The following is a 19,059-nucleotide window of genomic DNA, read 5'->3' on the forward strand; positions in this document are numbered from 1 at the left end:
CAACCTGGTCTCTGGACTAGTCACGATCGGGGTGAGGTCCAAATTACCGATGAAAGGCGTGAAAGTCTCGGTAATGACCTCGCCGGGGGAATCGTGTTCGAAGCGGTGAGATTGACAGGTCAGCCTGCCAGCATTGAGGCCCCACCCATGGACTCACAGGTTCATCATGTGTCTGCGGTAGTAAATTTAGCTGAGACGTTTTTGCCAGCCTTGTACGAGAAGGGGGTAGAAAGTGAAAAGAAGTAGTGAAACAAGAGGTAGTGAGGGAGCTGAGACAGACTTAGCATTAGCCAGGAAAGAAATTGTGCAGGCGCAGGAGCGAGACGAGGGGCTGATGGTTTTGGCAGAGACAGCTCTCTCTGACACAGAATTAACAAGGGAACCAGTAGGCTATTGTGTGGAGGAGGAAGTGCTAAGGAAGAAAGGGAGACCAAGTACAGTACCCGCAGATGAGGAATGGGGGGTGGTGCAAAAGAGTTATGGGGATGAGATTTTTAACCTGGCCCACAAGGTGGACATTTTGCGGTGCTGGAGGGAACAGTTGGTGGAATCATGAAAGAGGTTTACCGGCTGAACCGGAGGAAGGATGTTATTGATCATGGCAGACGCGAACTGAGACGGTCACAGACTTTTGATATGCTAACAAACCTAGTCGGTGTTAGCGCGGAAATCAATGAAGCTAGGGTCCCCCTGATAAGAGAAAAAAACCATTTTGAAAAGATGAGTATGGTATCGACCAGATGGGAGAAGGCTATTGTTTTGGCCAGCTCTGCTGATAAGGTCTCTCCCTTAATCCCCGAACAAAGCGACTCTTTAGGAGAAGTAATTAAACGACTCGCACACGTGTGTTTGATTGTCCCGAGGCGATGCAAAGAACTGGGACGTTGGGTGGTGTCTGTTATAATAGGTCAGCCTAGTGAGCAACATCCATATAGAATGAGTAATTCAGTGACTAAAGGGCTGACGAACACAGAGGTGTGTATTGGCGATGTAATACGGCTGTCTGAAGCCAGCTTGATAGTGAACCTTGAAAGAAATGAGTTCAGCCACACGAAGGTCACTTACCTGGGAATTGTGGTGACACAGGGACAGCTGGCAGCGATGCAAGCTAAAGTGCGGGCTATCTCTGACATCCCAACCCCGACAGACAAGAGGGCCCTCAGAAGGCTCTTGGAGATGGTGGGGTACTGTAGGAAGTTTTGCAATAACTCTGTGGTCACTACCCCTCCCCCTCCTACTAAGCCCTTGCGAAAGAAAACTAAGTCGGAATGGGACGACCCTTGTTATTGTGGTCCGGGACAAAACCAAATGAGAGGTTACATTGATCGCAATTCATCAGTGTTTTTGGCCACTATGAAGTTTGCTAAGTTGGAGCCTGGTCTAAGGGATTATTAATAACATATAAAAGGAACAGGAAATGTGATGGCTGACTGTCTGTCAGGTGTTGACAACTTCAAACTTGCTGTATTAGCCAAATAGCTGATAAAGATGTACATTTGTGGGTATCAAATAATGTATTCATGTTTGTAATTTTTACCCCCGGTAAAAATTCTTAAAGGGGGGAAGTGTGACAAGAATATACATAGATTAAGATGTAGCTGTCCTGTGCTGGCACCAGTGGGATCAGCAGTTGGTCTGCCACTTGTCTTCAGGAGAGAGAGAGATAAGGAAAACAATGGAGCAGCATTTGGAGATGTTAATGAAGGGACGGGAGAGAGTAACGGAAGGAGAGAGCTGTCAAGATCAGCTCCCCCTTTGAACCCTGAACTGTTTGAAGTGATGGACAGGTGATACCCCAGCAGGGGGATAAAAAGGGACAGGTTCGCTAAGGCAAGACACACACGACACCCGAGGTAACGAGACCCTGGAAGCGGTGCGTCTCTCACAAGTCGGTGGGAAGTTTTGGAAGGCCGGTTGCGGGACCAGGCCATAGACGCACAGGGTGGAAAGGCATGATCGGCGGGAACCTGGTGTGTGTCCACCCTTGCCTGGGTGCCAGGTTCACCGCAGGGAAACGATCGTATCTGGAAACGGAGGGGTCACGGTCAGTGACCTCAGATGACATCTCAAAGGACTCGCCCGAAAGCTGACTGCTAAGGTCTGTGTGGAAGCCTTGAATATTCATTCGTTTTGCTCTCTCTCTCCTTCCCCCCACTGTCCATCGCCACGGCAGCGATTACTGCGAACTGAACTGAACTAAATTGAACTGAACCTTGCGTCACTTTGAAACTGGTCGTTTACCCCTAGATAACGATAGAGCTTGATTGATCCTGTTATCTTAATTCTGTGTACATGTATGTTTATCATTGCTGAACTGTTGCATTCATGATCTTTTTGATTAGAGTACTGTGTTGCTTGTTTCTTTAATAAAACTTTCTTAGTTCTAGTAATCCAGACTCCAACTGACTGATCCATTTCTGCTGGTTTGGCAACCCAGTTACGGGGTACGTAACATTCTAAAGAAAAGTGCTTGGTTTGATAAATTTGGATGCATTGGTTAAGTTATTGAAGCAGAAGTCCAGCTGCCCAAGTGTAAACCCCACCATCACGGCTGTGAAATTTAAACCCAGTTAAAATTTGCAAAGAGAAAATCAGGCACTAGTATGGCGACCACAAAATTACTGGTTTGTAGTAGAAACTGATCTACTTTAATAATGTGCTTCAGGGAAGGAAAGGTTCCAAAGTTGTCAAGCTGAGGAGTGGTAATGGGGACAAGCTCCCACTACCTAAAAATGCTCCTCACGGCATGCGCCTCAAATAGCCTCTGACAACCAAGTCCACCTCCTGGCCTTCCCATGTGGTTTAGCCTCTAAGTCCTGTGGAACTGTTTCTACTGACAGGAGAAGGGGCGAAGGTGGGTCCTGGCGCCTTAAAACCAGTGCTTCGGGTAGATGGAGCTCGTCAGCCTGGGAAGGCAGTCCATCTAAGAGAGGGAAAACTCTGATTTCAACCCTCCGCTGCCTTGTGGCCATACTCACTCATGGGAAAGGCTTTGGGAGTAAACCCTGAGGACAAATCCAGAGCTGGAGTCCCTAAGGCAGTCCAACGTTGTTTTCAACCTCGCTCTGGCAACTCCTGCGATGTCACCGGTGCCAAACTGTTTTAACCCTTGCCCTTCCCTTGGCCAACATCAGTGTCATGCAGAGGGGAGACTTGCTGCTTGGGCAACTGCCGTTCTTCCATACAACCTTGCCCAGGCCTGCGTCGTGGAGAGACTGAAGCAAGACTTTCCAGGCGCAGATCCATGGTCTTGTGAGACTAACAGATGCCATTCAGGGAAGGAAATCTGTCACTCTTGTCTAAATGTTACTCCAGAACCATCAATGTTGTGAACTCTTAATACCCTCTGAAATGGCATGCCTCTGAATTCAAGGGCAACTCAGGACGGATAATAAATGCCTTGCAGTCAATCTCATTTCTGATAAATGATTTTTTTTTAAAGTCTTCTCTCGCGTCAACATTGAGCTCAACAAATTGAAAATGCGTCCTGACGAAGGGTCTCGGCCTGAAATGTCGACTGCACCTCTTCCTAGAGATGCTGCCTGGCCTGCAGCGTTCACCAGCAACTTTTATGTGTGTTGTTTCAATAAATTGAAAATGTTTTTTTAAAAAAACCCTGCAGATACTTGACATCTGAAATAAAATAGAAAATGCCTGAAACTGTCATTGGGTACTTTCTCACTCATTTTCTCTTTTCAAAGATGTTGTCAGATTTGTTACTAGGCTTAAGTTATCCTGAATCCTTTATATTCAGTGGAATCTTACAGGTGAAACACAATAAAACTTGTCTGGAAGTTCGTTTTCCGACCTGCAAAATGTTCATCTGAGAGTCAGGAACACGCATGCGTACTAGCTCGGCTAGCTGCGCATGCGCAGTGGAGGTGGGGGCCTGGTGGTGAGGCGTGAACGAGCGGCCTGAGGCAGGGTTCCTGTGGAGACGATGTCTTTTGTTGAGTATGACATCTCACAGAGAGCACGTCCGCGGGCCTTGGATTGCAGAGCTGCTGCTCGAACAGAGATCCGGCTGGAGTTGCTATAAGTCGGCCCCGGTTCAAGTCACAGAGGTAAAGCAGCCGAGACTTGCAAGGGGAACCCTCTTTGTGGCCTCAGTTTCTAACAAGCAACTGATTATAAATGCTACACAGCAGATATCTCGCCCGTTAACAAGATGTGTTTAAAATAATCGGAATTTCACCTGAATGTTTTAAAATTCTACGCACTGTTTGCTTAGAATACATCCTTGGGTGCTGTGTTAGGTCCGGAGTGCAGTGCGAAGCGACATTAGCAGAAGAACGGACTGGACCGCATTAGATTGAATCTTATGTATTGTTACGTGGGACTTAACGATCCTTTTGGATTGATTTAATGAAACTGGTATAAAGTTGTTGAGAAATTGACTTCTCCGGCAAAAATTGCTAGTTTCCTGATTATGATGTGATTTTTTAGAGTATTTGTTTAAGTCATGCCTTCCTGGGTTTAGCAACGTTTCCAGCAATGTTCCTGTGAGCGAACAATGCTTGAGATACCAAGCAATCAAGACTTGTGCAGAATATACAGACTTATTGATTTTAGTCATAAATTGTGGCAAAAAGATAAAAGGCATAAGTTACATTTTAAAATGTATCTTTTTTTCTATTGGATTAAATAATTGAGTGTGATTCCGTTTTGAGATGTAGTGCTCGAAATACATGTATGCAAATTTTGCTTGTCTCAATCATTTATTTGACAATTTGGCTCTCGTTTGGAGATCAAGGTGAGTTAAGGTTGTTTGAGAAAATGTCACTGCTCTTTTAAAAAAATGTCAATTTGATTATTGCAATGTGAATTTTACCAAAATGATTTTTTGGTAATTTATTTTTTTATTGAAGTTCACCATCAAACAAACATTTCCATAAGATGTATTTCAGATACTGTACATATATATCATATCATTTATCACAAATCTCCACATAATATTTATCTGAGGTACTGTATACACTTATAGAAAGGAGAGGAAAGAAAGAACAATTGAAAGAAAAATCTGTGTACAAAGTAGGGAGTGTTTTTTTTAACAACGTACTCATTGACTTGTGAGAATAAAATCAGGCCTATGAGGTGTTATGTAGTTAAACCAATTTTCCCCAGTATGAATAAAATTGTTCCAACTTATGATTAACAGATGCTGTTATCTTCTCCATTTTGTAAATGTCCACTGGAATTTCCATCCATACATTTAACGTTGGGCTCTCCTGTGATAACCATTTCCTGGTAAGGGTCTTTTTACCAGCCACCAGCAGTATATGAGGCCCCATGTGCCACCTAGGCACTAAGGGTTCAGACGACGACAACCAGCAGTATATTCATTAAATATTTATCTCTTTTCAACCATTCTTGAGGTATATACCCAAAATATATGGTCTTACTCTCTAAGGGAATTTCACACTTAAAGATGTCTTGTAGGGCATTATGTATCCCACTCCAATAGTCTTTGATAATAGGGCATTTCCAGAAAATATGATAATGGTTTGCATTTTGATTTCCACAATTTCTCCAGCAAACAGGGGGGTTACTATCATAATGGGATTTTTGAGAGGGTGTAATAAAATATCTTATCAAGTTTTTCCACCCGAACTCCCTCCATTTCTGTGAACTGGTACACTTCCATTGATACCTCCATATTATTATCAGTCTTCCTCAGATATTATTATCTGTCTTTCCTTCTCCCATTTTGTTTTAATGTATGAAGTTGAATGTTTTTTAAGATTTGACAAACGTTATACATGCTTGAAATGATTCTACTAACGTCTGAATTATATGCTTTTCTAAATAACACTATCAGACATATACTTGCCTTGGTTACATTTTTAACCGTCCTATTAACATACTGTCGCATCTGTAAGTACTGGTAAAAGTCTTGTTTTTCTAATAAGTGTTTCTCTTTGAGCATTTCAAAACTGAACAGTGTTCCTTCTTTCATTATATTGCAAATAGCTGCTTTTTCTTTAGCTGTTCAGTCCTTAAATCAAGCATCCAGTTTATTCGGCGTAAAATCCGAGTCATATGCACACCATTTAAGAACTGCAATGTCTCTCTCTAGTTTATATTCTTTTATAATAGTTTTCCATATTTTAAGAGTCCATTTCACCCACGGATTATCAATAGTATTTATATAACTTTACCAAAATGCTGATATAAGGAATTCTTTTACAGCTTATTCCACTTGAGAACTGGATTAAAGAAGCTGGATATGAATCTGCTGTTGTTGTCTACATATCTGATTTAAAGTACAGAATTAAGGCTGTGCTGACAGCAGAAGCGGGATATAACCTTCAGCAGTAAGTAAAAGTGAAAAAGTCTAATTTGTACGTCGTAATTGCATTTTTGGTAATCCCAGAAAGAGCAAATCCTTGGCCCATGGCCATACAGAAACACCTAGGGACAAACCTAGTTATCTTCTTGTTAGAATGTATCTGAAATATTAAAGTGTTATTTCAATTTCTACATAAAATTGTAGGTTAAAGTAGTACTTGATTGAAATACCATATTCAAGGCAACAATTAACAATGGTTATCAACCAAGAAGCAGAAGGATTTTTTCTATTAAAAAAAAAGGAAATAATAAAAACGCTTAGTTGACGTCAATATTACTTTCATTGATAACATGTCCAGTAATGAAATGTCTTTTTATATGAATTTGGAATATTCCTTTAATGGGACTTGTGAATGTAACATTTTTGCCACTTTTATGACTGGTAAATAAAAATGATCCAAGAGATAATTGTGTAATCTGGCTTCAGAACACAAGTGCTTTAATTAGGCTCATGGTCTAATGTTGCACCTGGGCAATGATGTGCAATTGGGAATACTGTATTTTGAACCCGTGATGAATCAAGGCCTCTTTTGCTTTTCAGGTGACTGTTAAAAATATTAACATCATGCTTTGACATTCTTTTGATATTGTTCTATCAATTAATGTCAGAGTAAATATCATAATTATTTTTGGGTGGATGTCATATCTATGGGTGATTTTTGAATCAGGACAGCCTGCAGATAATGAACACTGAGTTGGACTGTGCTGAAATATGCCTTTTGATTTTGTGTTTTAAATTCTGTGTTTTTGCTTGAGATTTGTGCTTTTTTTTGGTTGTGTTTTGATGTTTGATATTTTCCTTTGACTGGGATGCTTCCATGGTTCTTTGTTTTGTGACTGTGGGGAAGCTGGATTGCAGGGTTGTATACTGCATACTTTGAATCTTAGATAATTGCTACATGTAAAGTGTTCATGATGTTAAGGTGCTTTGATATGTTTGATGTGATAAAGGCATGTAATGCATATGTAAATTCTGGAAAATTATCTGATTTGTGCAAGCTTTTTAAAAAAATTGTCCTATAATTCTGATAGATTAGTTTACAAATTAATAGGGATTTTTGTTGTGGACTGTTTTGCCAAAACTGCACTCGTTGAATATACCTTTAGAGAAAATTTGTAGATCAGCTTCTCTTATTTCTATTTTTTAATTTTTAGGGAAGAGGAGAACTATACACTCAGTCAACTCAAAAGCAAAGTTATTATTTTGAAAAAATTCAATATTCAGGTCAGATTGGAGCTGGAATTGGTAAGTATTTAGAGTTGTAGAACACTACAGCACAGAAATAGGCCTTTTGGCCATCTAGTTTGTGCCAAACCATTAATGTGCCTGGTCCCATCAATCTGTACCTGGACTATAGCCCTTCATATGCCTCCCATCCATGTATTCCCAGATCATTAGTGCCCTACCACTCACTGAGTAAGACCTACTCTGGCTGGTCCTCTGAAAGTGCAACGCCTTGCACTTGTCTGCTTTAAATTCCATCTGCCATTTTTCCAGCCAGTCTAGATCCAACTGCAAGCTTTGATAGTCTTCTTCGCTAATCTCTACAGCCCCCAGTATTGGTGTCATCCATAAATATGCTAATCTAGTTTATCACATTATCATCCAAATCGTTGATATAGATGACAAACAACAATGGACCCTGCACTGATCCCTGTGGCATGTCGCTAGTCACAAGCCTCCAGTCAGAAAGACAACCACTCTCTGGCTTCTTTCATGACGCCATTGTTTAATCCAATTTACTACATTATCTTGAATGCCAAGTGAGTGATTCTTGACCAGCTTTTCATGCGAGACTTTGTCAAAGGCCTTGCTAAAGTCCATGTAAGTAACAGTCTCACCCTTGCCTTCATCAACTCTCCTGGTAACTTCTTCAAAAAACTGGTTAGATGGGACTTGCCACTCACAAAGCCATGCTGATCAGTCCCTGTCTATCCAAATATTTGTATATCCAGTCCCTTAGAATACCAACCAAAAAATTCCCACGACTGATGTCAGGCTCACTGGCTTATTCTTAAAGCAACAACATTAGCTATCCTCCAATCCTTGCACACCTCATCTGTGGCTAGGGATGTTTTAAATATTTCTGCTAGGGTCTTTGCAATTTCTACACTTGCTTCCCACAGGGTCCAAGGGAACAGCTTGTCAGGTCCTCCTAAACACCACCTCCTGTAATCTGTATAGGATCCATGACTTAGCTGCGCATTTCCATATATCAATAAACTCTGTATCCCAAGTAAATACAGATGCAAAAAATCCAATTAAGATCTCCCTCATCTCTTTCAGTTCCATGTATAGATTAACACTCTGATCTTCCAGTGGATCAGTTTTGTCCCTTGCTATCTTTTTGCTCTTAATTTATCTGTAGAAGTCCTCAGGATTCTACTTCACCTTGTCTGCTAGAACACCCTCATGTTTTCTTGTGGCCCTCCTGATTCCTTAAGTGTTATCTTGTATTCCTCATTTGTTCCTGCCTGCCGATACCTGCTATGCACCTCCTTCTTTTTCTTAACCAGGGCCTCGATCTCTCTTGAAAATGAAGGTTCCATAAACCTGTTATGCTTGCCTTTTTATTCTGATAGGAGCATACAAACTCAGTGCACTCAAGATTTCACCTTTGCAGGCCTTCCATTTAGCAAGTACACCTTTGCTTGAAAAAGATCTACCGTGATCCACACTTGCCAGATCCTTTCTGCTACCATCAACATTGGCCTTTCTCCAATTTAGAATCTCAACCCAAGGACCAGACCTAATCTTTTCCATAGTCATCTTGAAACTAATGGCATCATGATCACTAGATGCAACGTGTTCCTCTACACAAACTTCTTCACCTGCCTTGTCTCTTTCCCTAGCAGGAGATCTAGAATCACACTCTAGCTGGGACTTCTATATACTGATTAAGGAGACTTTCTAGAGCACATTTGACAAACTCCCATCCGGCTCTTTTACAATATGGGAGTTCCAGTTAATATGTGGAAAGTTAAATCACCTACTATCACAACCTTGTGTTTCTTGCAGCAGTCTGTGATCTCTATACAAATTTACTCCTCTAAATCTTGTGGATTGTTGAGTGGTCTATAATATAATCCCATTAACATGGTAGTATTTTTCATATTCCTCACTTCTACCCATAATACCTCACTAGTTTGACATGACTGAGCACTGCCATGTCATTTTCCCTGACTAGTAATGCCACCCTTTAGCCTTTAGTCCTTCCTACTCTATCATGCGTAGAGCAACAGAACTTGAGCTGTCGGTCCTGCCCCTCCTGCAAGCAAGTCGCACTAATGGTTACAATGTCATAATTCTTGGTGCTGATCCATGCCTTAAGCTCATCTGCCTTTCCTACAATACCCCTTACATTGAAATATACACAACTCAGAACATTAGTCCCTAATCGTTGAAAATGTGTCAGTAATGTTTTAGCATTGCTACTGTAGTAAAAGTAAAATGATATTGGAGTGTTTGAAACTTACCAAAGTTTTTTTTTCATTGTGTGCATGTAATGATTGTTAAAGAAAAATAAATGAAAATAAGTCAAGCAACATTTCTGGAAGTCATTGCAGAAAATGGTTAAGCCATAATATTGGGAACTCTAATAACAGCAATCACAGGTTCAAGATGCCATTGATATAATAAGTGCCCCAAAATGATAAGATGCAAAGTACAAACAAAATTAATAGGCCATACTATTTTTGATACTTATTTTGCTGTTCAGAACTTCTATTACAAAATCAATGGCATTCCAAAACTATGCATCTCTCCTTGAATATAATTAATAATTTATGCGAGAGACTTCTGAAGTTTTACAACTTTCTGAAAGAAGAAATTCCTTTTTATCTTGTTGTTATCGTGTCTAGGACACGACCCACCCAGCCAACACACTTTTCGTCCCTCTTCCCTCCAGGAGAAGGCTCAGGAGCTTGAAGACTCGTATGGCCAGATTTAGGAACAGCTTTCCAACTGTGATAAGACTGCTGAACAGATCCTGACCCGGATCTGGGCCATACCCTCCAAATATCCGGACCTGCCTCTTGGTTTTTTTGCACTACCTTACTTTCCATTTTTCTATTTTCCATTTATGATTTATAATTTAAATTTTTAATATTTACTATGGATTTGTAATCCAGGGAGCAGAAAGTGCAGAATCAAATATCGCTGTGATGATTGTACGTTCTAGTATCAATTGTTTGGCGACACTAAACTATAAAGTAAAGTAAAGTTAAGTGGTTGAGCCTTTTTTTTTCAGTTGTCACTAATCCATCTAATTGGTTAGAAATTCCAATAATTCCACATCTGCCCTTCTAGAACTCCATTTCCTGCACTCCCCTCGAACTTTGTGTTCACCAACATAATTATTATACAACATAGGGTCTAAAAATTTAATTAAAAGTCTGTTGGTATATTAATTGGAGTAATATTCATTAGGCCAGGATATCTACTAGTTTAACACTACCAAGTATGCCAAATTACTGGAAGTTTAATGTAATTCATCAATTCCTCACCATGGGAAATATCTTTAGAGTCTACTGTCTTTTCCTCACAGAATCCTGTTTTCATAAACTAGGCTTGTATTATTCTAATTCCTAAAGTGGTACCGGCCGATTTGACTTTATCCTTCTGAATGAGACAGTTCACTCACTCCAGGAATCGACCTAGTAAACCTTTGCTGTGTTGACTTCTGATAATTGTATCCTTTAAAACATGGAGACCAAATCTGCAAACTATCGCCATGTGTGGTCTGCCACAAGTTCTGTGAAGTTTTAGCAGAATTTCCTTACTTTTGTGCTCAGTCTCCTTCGTGTTCAGGATCTGTATTCTTTTTGCTATTTTAATTATTTGACATAACCTACTGATATTCTAATTTTTATATGAACTTCTACAGAACAGAGAGTTTAATAAAGGAGGTGCTGCAGATGTTACCTATATAGAGCATAGGACAGTCCAAGCCCTTCAGCCCATGGGTTGTGCTGACTCTTTAACCTACTCCAAGATCAATCTAACCCTTCACTCTTTAAATATTCCAAATGTATGTGCCTCTGCCACCACCCTTGACAGCAAATTTCTCACACCTACCATTAAACCATAGAAACCATAGAAACTACAGCACAGAAACAGGCCTTTTGGCCCTTCTTGGCTGTGCCGAACCATTTTCTGCCTAGTCCCACTGACCTGCACACGGACTATATCCCTCCATACACCTCCCATCCATGTATCTGTCCAATTTATTCTTAAATGTTAAAAAAGAACCCACATTTACCACCTCGTCTGGCAGCTCATTCCATACTCCCACCACTCTGTGTGAAGGAGCCCCCCCTAATGTTCCCTTTAAACTTTTCCCCCCTCACGCTTAACCCATGTCCTCTAGTTTTTTTCTCCCCTTGCCTCAGTGGAAAAAGCCTGCTTGCATTCACTCTATCTATACCCATCATAATTTTATATACCTCTATCAAATCTCCCCTCATTCTTCTACGCTCCAGGGAATGAAGTCCTAACCTATTCAACCTTTCTCTGTAGCTGAGTTTCTCAAGTCCTGGCAACATCCTTGTAAACCTTCTCTGCACTCTTTCAACCTTATTAATATCCTTCCTGTAATTTGGTGACCAAAACTGAACACAATACTCCAGATTCGGCCTCACCAATGCCTTATACAACCTCATCATAACATTCCAGCTCTTATACTCAATACTTTGATTAATAAAGGCCAATGTACCAAAAGCTCTCTTTACAACCCTATCTACCTGTGACGCCACTTTTGGGGAATTTTGTATCTGTATTCCCAGATCCCTCTGTTCCACTGCACTTCTCAGTGCCTTACCATTAACCCTGTATGTTCTTCCTTGGTTTGTCCTTCCAACATGCAATACCTCACACTTGTCTGTATTAAACTCCATCTGCCATTTTTCAAACTATTTTTCCAGCTGGTCCAAGTCCCTCTGCAGGCTCTGAAAACCTTCCTTGCTGTCTACTACACCTCCAATCTTTGTATCATCAGCAAATTTGCTGATCCAATTTACCACATTATCATCCAGATCATTGATGTAGATGACAAATAACAATGGACTCAGCACTGATCCCTGTGGCACACCACTAGTCACAGGCCTCCACTCGGAGAAGCAATTCTCTACTACCACTCTTTGGCTTCTTCCATTGAGCCAATGTCTAATCCAATTTACCACCTCTCCATGTGTACCTAGCGACTGAATTTTCCTAACTATCCTCCCATGCGGGACCTTGTCAAAGGCCTTCCTGAAGTCCATGTAGACAACATCCACTGCCTTCCCTTCATCCACTTTCCTGGTAACCTCCTCGAAAAACTCCAATAGATTGGTCAAACATGACCTACCACGCACAAAGCCATGTTGACTCTCTCTAATAAGTCCCTGTCTATCCAAATGCTTGTAGATTCTGTCTCTTAGTACTCCCTCCAATAACTTACCTACTACTGACGTTAAACTTACTGGCCTATAATTTCCCAGATTACTTTTCGATCCTTTTTTAAACAACGGAACAACATGAGCCACTCTCCAATCCTCCGGCACCTCACCTGTAGACAGCGACATTTTAAATATTTCTGCCAGGGCCCCTGCAATTTCAATAGTCTCTGTCAAGGTCTGAGGGAACACCCTGTCAGGTCCCGGGGATTTATCCACTTTAATTTTCCTCAAGACAGCAAGGACCTCCTCCTTTTCGATCTGTACAGTTTCCATGATCTCACTACTTGTTTCCCTTAGTTCCATAGACTTCATGCCAGTTTCCTTAGTAAATACAGACGCAAAAAACCTATTTAAGATCTCCCCCATTTCCTTCGGTTCTGCACATAGCCGACCACTCTGATCTTCAAGAGGACCAATTTTATCCCTTACAATCCTTTTGCTCTTAATATACCTGTAAAAGCTCTTTGGATTATCCTTCACTTTGACTGCCAAGGCAACCTCATGTCCTCTTTTAGCCCTCCTGATTTCTTCCTTAAGTATTTTCTTGCACTTCTTATACTCCTCAAACACCTTATTTACTCCCTGCTTCCTATACATGTCATACAACTCCCTCTTCTTCTTTATCAGAGTTGCAATATCCCTTGAGAACCAAGGTTCCTTATTCCTATTCACTTTGCCTTTAATCCTGACAGGAACATACAAATTCTGCACTCTCAAAATTTCTCCTTTGAAGGCTTCCCACCTACCGATCACATCCTTGCCAGAGAACAACCTGTCCCAATCCACGCTTTTTAGATCCTTTCTCATTTTTTCAAATCTGGCCTTCTTCCAGTTAAGAACCTCAACCCTAGGACCAGATCTATCCTTGTCCATGATCAAGTTGAAACTAATGGTGTTATGATCACTGGAACCAATGTGCTCCCCTACACAGACTTCCGTCACTTGTCCTAACTCGTTTCCTAACAGGAGATCCAATATTGCATCCCGTCTAGTTGGTCCCTCTATATATTGATTTAGAAAACTTTCCTGAACACATTTTACAAACTCTAAACCATCTAGACCCCTAACAGTATGGGAGTCCCAATCAATATATGGAAAATTAAAATCCCCTACCACCACAACTTCATGTTTCCTGCAGTTGCCTGCTATCTCTCTGCAGATTTGCTCTTCCAATTCTCATTGACTATTGGGTGGTCTGTAATACAATCCCACTAATGTGGCCATACCTTTCCTGTTTCTCAGCTCCACCCAGAAGGACTCAGTAGACAAGCCCTCCAATCTGTCCTGCCTGAGCACTGCTGTAATATTTTCCCTAACAAGCAATGCTACTCCCCCACCTTTCATTCCTCTGCCTCGATCACATCTGAAACATCGGAACCCTGGAATATTAAGCTGCCAGTCCTGCCCCTCCTGTTGCCAAGTTTCACTAATTGCTATAACATCATAATTCCACGTGTCAATCCACGCCCTCAACTCATCTGCCTTCCCCGCAATACTCCTAGCATTGAAATATATACACCTCAGAAGATTTTTACCACCACTCACAACCTTTCTATTAGCAGATTTGCTTGAACTTTTAACATCATTTATTTTCACCCCAGCCACACTGTCAGCTCTAGCACTCTGGTTCCCATCCCCCTGCAAATCTAGTTTAAAGCCTCCCCAATAGCATTAATAAAGCTTCCTGAAAGGATATTGGTCCCCCTGTAGTTCAAGTGTAACCCGTCTCTCTTGTACAGGTCCCACCTGCCCCAGAAGAGGTCCCAATTATCCTGAAAATCTGAAACCCTGTCCCCTACACCAGTTCCTCATCCACTTGTGCATCCTCCAGAGCATTCTATTCCTACCGTCACTGGCATGTGGCACAGGTAGCAATCCTGAGATTACCACCCTATGTAAAAATAAAAGCTGCTTCTGACATCTCCCCCTATACTTTCCTCCCAACACCTTAAAGGTATACCCTACTTGTATTAGCCATTTCTGCCCTGGGAAAAAGTCTCTGGCTAATCCAATCAATCTATGCCTCTTATCTTGTACACCTCTATCAAGTCACTTCTCCTCCTCTCCAAAGAGAAAAGCCCTAGCTCACTCGACGTATTTTCATAAGACATATGGGTTTAAGAACTATCTATGGGAAACAGGAATATCTGCCTTAAAATAAACTGGCAACCATAGTCATTTCGTGCTCAAGGGTAAAGTGATCACAGATTGAAAGGCTTAGCACTGTGATATATCTAATGAAGGATCCAGATGCAAGGTCTTGACCTAAAATGCCGACTGTTCATTCCTTTTTCACGGATGCTGCCTGACCAAGTTCCTCCAGTAGTTGTTTTTTGCTCCAGATTCTAGCATCTGCAGTCTCTTGTGTCACCATGCTTTATTTGTTATCTTTGTGACTGTCAAAGGGATCCAGGCATTGCACTACCATTAATGTCACTACAGTCTTTTGCAGCAGGTGTTATTATTTATTCTCTTTTCACTTTCAGAAAGATTGTGAATTCTATCTTGTTGTTCAAGATTTGAAGATTCTACCAGGAGACATGGGTTTCTATGATGTATACTCCTGGTAGGAAGAATTTTATGTCCTAAGTTTATCGATTTTACTATTGTTTTTGCTGAATATCTAAAATTTCAAACCTCTTTATTTCAGTAACAAGGATCTTGCTGTGCAGAAGAAGTTGAGAGAACTCTGGGAGTAGGTGCACATTATTTTTTAAGCTTGTGAACTTTTTTTTAAAAGTTGAAAAATTAGCAGACCCATTTATTGCTTTGAGTTGCTGAGGTTAGTTCCATACCCACTGGGATGAGTGACATCTAAGTTTTCTTTGGAATTCTTCCCCCCCCCCCCCCCCATTGTCCCAAATTTTTTTCCTTGCCTTCAAAAGGTTCCTCACAAATTAACTCTGACCCACCCTTAAATCACCAGTCTTTATCATAGGACTTTGAAAGTATGTTTGTACTTTTTTTTAAAGCCACTTTGGCCGTTTTGTCCCATTAATGTGGTATGAAAGTACATAGTGTGTCACCATCAGTATGCTTCCCATTTTTTTCTTAAATGGCCAGGCTGGACTGAATAAATGAGTCATACGTCGGAACATTGTGAAAAGATACAAAACCTTTTATCACTGGAATTGATCGATGGCACTATGTAATTGAAATATATTGATTGTTATTCGATTGCCTCACTTTTGGCAATCCTCTAAGGAGAGAATTAATGTTTTACTGTGAGCATAGATTATGCTTTTAAAATCTTAGCACTTTTATTCTTTTATCTCCTTTGTATTTTATTTCCTGATTCGGGGCAAAGATCAACTGATTTTAATGTCCTAGTAAGGAGATGTGTTCCCGGGGCACAGTATACTGATGTGCAGTGTACCTTGCAACACTTGGCACCATATTTTTAAATGTGGTACCACATGTGCAAGATGTACAGATACACGTTGCAAGCTATTACTTGAGACTGAGATTTCTATTTTTGAATTGAATACCAAAATTAAGGGATAAACAGTCCCGGAGTATTCCTGCATTGTGTCTGTTGATCTTTTATTAAATGTGATTGACAATTGTCCTTGAAGTTGGAGGAACCCTGAATAGCAGAAATGTAAGGCTACTAATATTGTTAAATCCTGGCCATTCTATTTCTGACATCAAATTTAGTGTCTTTATTTTCATATAAGATAATTTAAAGAAATTAAGATTATGGATGAATTGTAACAATGTTCTCGTACTATTTTACAGAAATTATTTAAATAACATGATAACACAAGAGAAGACATTTTCTGGTAAACTTTCCCTTGATTTTTACTCTTGTATATGCACCTGTGATCTTTGTAAATTTTAAAATATGTCGCTAATGACAAAAAGATTAAATATGTCAATAACAACAAAAACGCTAGTGTCAAAATCCACATCAAGTAGTGATCAGTTTAATCGTTGAACCTAGAAATATGATCTCAATTCCTTCATCATTACTGGTTCAAAATTGCAGAATTTTCTCATGGTTGGTTTACCTTCAGTGCCAAAGTTACATGGTTTTAATGAGGGCTTCCCAGAAAAATCGTAGGGGGGCATTTGACCTAGCTAGTGATCATATTGTCTCATAAAGTAATTAAATAGAACACATAAAAAGACTAGTTCTTAACCAAGAACTAAGCAAGTAACTTGCATCTTGTAACTGATTCTAAAACAACTTTGCCAGAAATCTTGTAGTAAGCCACAAACACCCTTATAACCAGCAAAAATATATAATAGCTTGGCAATATAATTTTGTTTTGCAATGTCATGATGTATTCTGTATAGTCCGAAGGGTATAGCCCGTGAGCCCTGTTAGTATCATAAGGTTCATAGAGTAAGGTATTTGGCAAGGTCCCTCATTGTTGGTTCATTCAGAAGGTTAAGATACGTGGTAACTTTATCATTTGGATACAAGATTGGTTTGAAGATAGAGAGTAGCGGTAGATGGGAATTATTCTGGATGGAGGTTTTAGACAGTGTGTTTCACAGGAATCCATACTTGAGCATCTGTTGCTTATGATTTTATATATACATGTTTGTGAGTTTGCAGATGATACAAAGATTATGGATGGTGTGGATAGTGTAGAAGTTTGTCAAAGGTACAGCAGGATATAGGTCAATTGCAGATATGGTTGGAGAAATGGCAGAAGGAGTTTAATCCAGACAACTGTGGGCTGTTGTATTTTGGAAGATCAAATGTAAAGAGTGCACAGTTAATGACAAGGCCCATATGTACATCAATGTACAGAGGCAACTTGGGATCCAAGTCCATAGCTCACTGAAAGTGGTTATACAAGTTGATAGGGTGATAATAAAGCCACTAGGCATTCTTGCTTTTACTAGTTGAGGCATTGAGTTCAAGAGTGAGGAAGTTTTTATAAAACAATGGTTAAGATGCATCCAGAGGATTGCATTCAATTCTGGACCCTCCCTATTAGAGGAAGGATGTGGAGGCATTGGAAAGGGTGCTGAAGAGGTTTACTAGGACACTGCCTGGATTAAAGAAGCTAAAGGGAAATCTGATATAAAATTTATATGATGACAAGAGGCATAGATAGACAGTTGATATATTTTTCCCAGGGACAAGATGTTTAATACTGGAGAGCATCCATTTGAGGGGAGAAGGGATGTTCAAACAAGTATTTTGCAGGGTGACGGATGCCTGGAATTCACTGTCATTATTGGTAGTAGAGACAAATAAGATGGAGGCGTTAAAAAGGCCCTTAGGTAGGCATGATTGTGCAATGAACGGAAGGATATGGACATTGTGTAGGCAGAAGTATGGTTATTTATGTGTTTACTTATTTGTTTAATTAGTTTGGCACAACATTGTGGGCTGAAGGGCCTATCCTGTGCTGTACTATTCAGTATTATGTGTTTGGTAGATACATTGAACAGGAGAAGAGAGGAGAAATCTCTGATGCTTTTACTCCTGAGTTTATGTGACTTGGACTAAGGAGCCCTGAGCTCAAATTTGTTGCCAGCAGTGAGCTGTCCATATTTGCCACCGACTTTGTGGTGTGTTCTGATTCAACTTTTCTGCATTCATTGATAAGGTTCTACACCATGAACACAAATAGATAGGTTTTTTCTGAACCACCTATGAGATGGCATTCAGGAACAGCTTCAGGAAGCAGGGCCATCAACGGATCTGCAGAAAATTTGAAAGCAGGCAAAGCCACACCTCAAGCCTTAACTGACTGTCTTAACATGTCGTGAATTCTGAATGAATAGCTCTGACAAAAAAATGTTGAGAAACTATCAGAATCATGTTTAATATGACATGTATTGTGAAATTTGTTGTGGATGAATCAATACAGTGCAAGGTGTAAAATTACAGGTTACGCTAAAAAGTAAAAGTAATACAGAAGGGGAATCATGAGGTAGTGTTCATGGACTATGAAGAAATTTTGATGTTGGAGGGGAAGTAGCTGTTCCTAAAGTGTTAAGAGTATGTTTTTAGGCTTCTATACCTTCTCCCCAATGGTAGTAATGCAAAGAGAGCATGTCCCAGATGATGAAGGTTCTTAGTCGGTGTCCTTGAGGCACTGCATTTTGAAGATGTCCTCGGTGGTGTGGAGGCTTATGCCTGTGTTGGAGTTGGCTGAGTCAATGATTCTTTCAATCCTGTGCATTGGAGCCTCCATGCCAGGCGGCGATGCAAGTAGTCAGCGTGCTCTCCAAGGTACATCTGCAGAACTATTAACAATCTAGAAAATAGTTAAACATATTTCAAAGATTATTAAACAGTATATTTGT

At 40.3% G+C, this 19,059-nt stretch overlaps 1 protein-coding gene across 4 annotated transcripts in view; it reads left to right on the top strand.

Moving 5' to 3' along the window:
• Positions 1–3,876: 3,876 nt before the first annotated feature.
• The window catches only part of acd (ACD shelterin complex subunit and telomerase recruitment factor), a 53,691-nt gene continuing 38,508 nt past the window's right edge, over positions 3,877–19,059 (top strand). For 3 of the 4 annotated variants that reach the window (XM_072279506.1, XM_072279508.1, XM_072279507.1), the window contains exons 1-6: positions 3,877–4,064; positions 6,190–6,314; positions 7,504–7,594; positions 15,273–15,352; positions 15,437–15,481; positions 16,525–16,568. In XM_072279506.1, coding sequence (XP_072135607.1) covers positions 3,957–4,064; positions 6,190–6,314; positions 7,504–7,594; positions 15,273–15,352; positions 15,437–15,481; positions 16,525–16,568 — 493 coding nt within the window. In that variant the 5' untranslated portion in view covers positions 3,877–3,956. Of the gene's footprint in view, positions 4,065–6,189; positions 6,315–7,503; positions 7,595–15,272; positions 15,353–15,436; positions 15,482–16,524; positions 16,569–19,059 lie in introns of those variants that run through there. The other variant, XM_072279509.1, reaches the window with a different exon arrangement.

Source organism: Mobula birostris, chromosome 15 (genome assembly GCF_030028105.1).
Source record: "Mobula birostris isolate sMobBir1 chromosome 15, sMobBir1.hap1, whole genome shotgun sequence".
NCBI lineage: Eukaryota > Metazoa > Chordata > Chondrichthyes > Myliobatiformes > Myliobatidae > Mobula > Mobula birostris.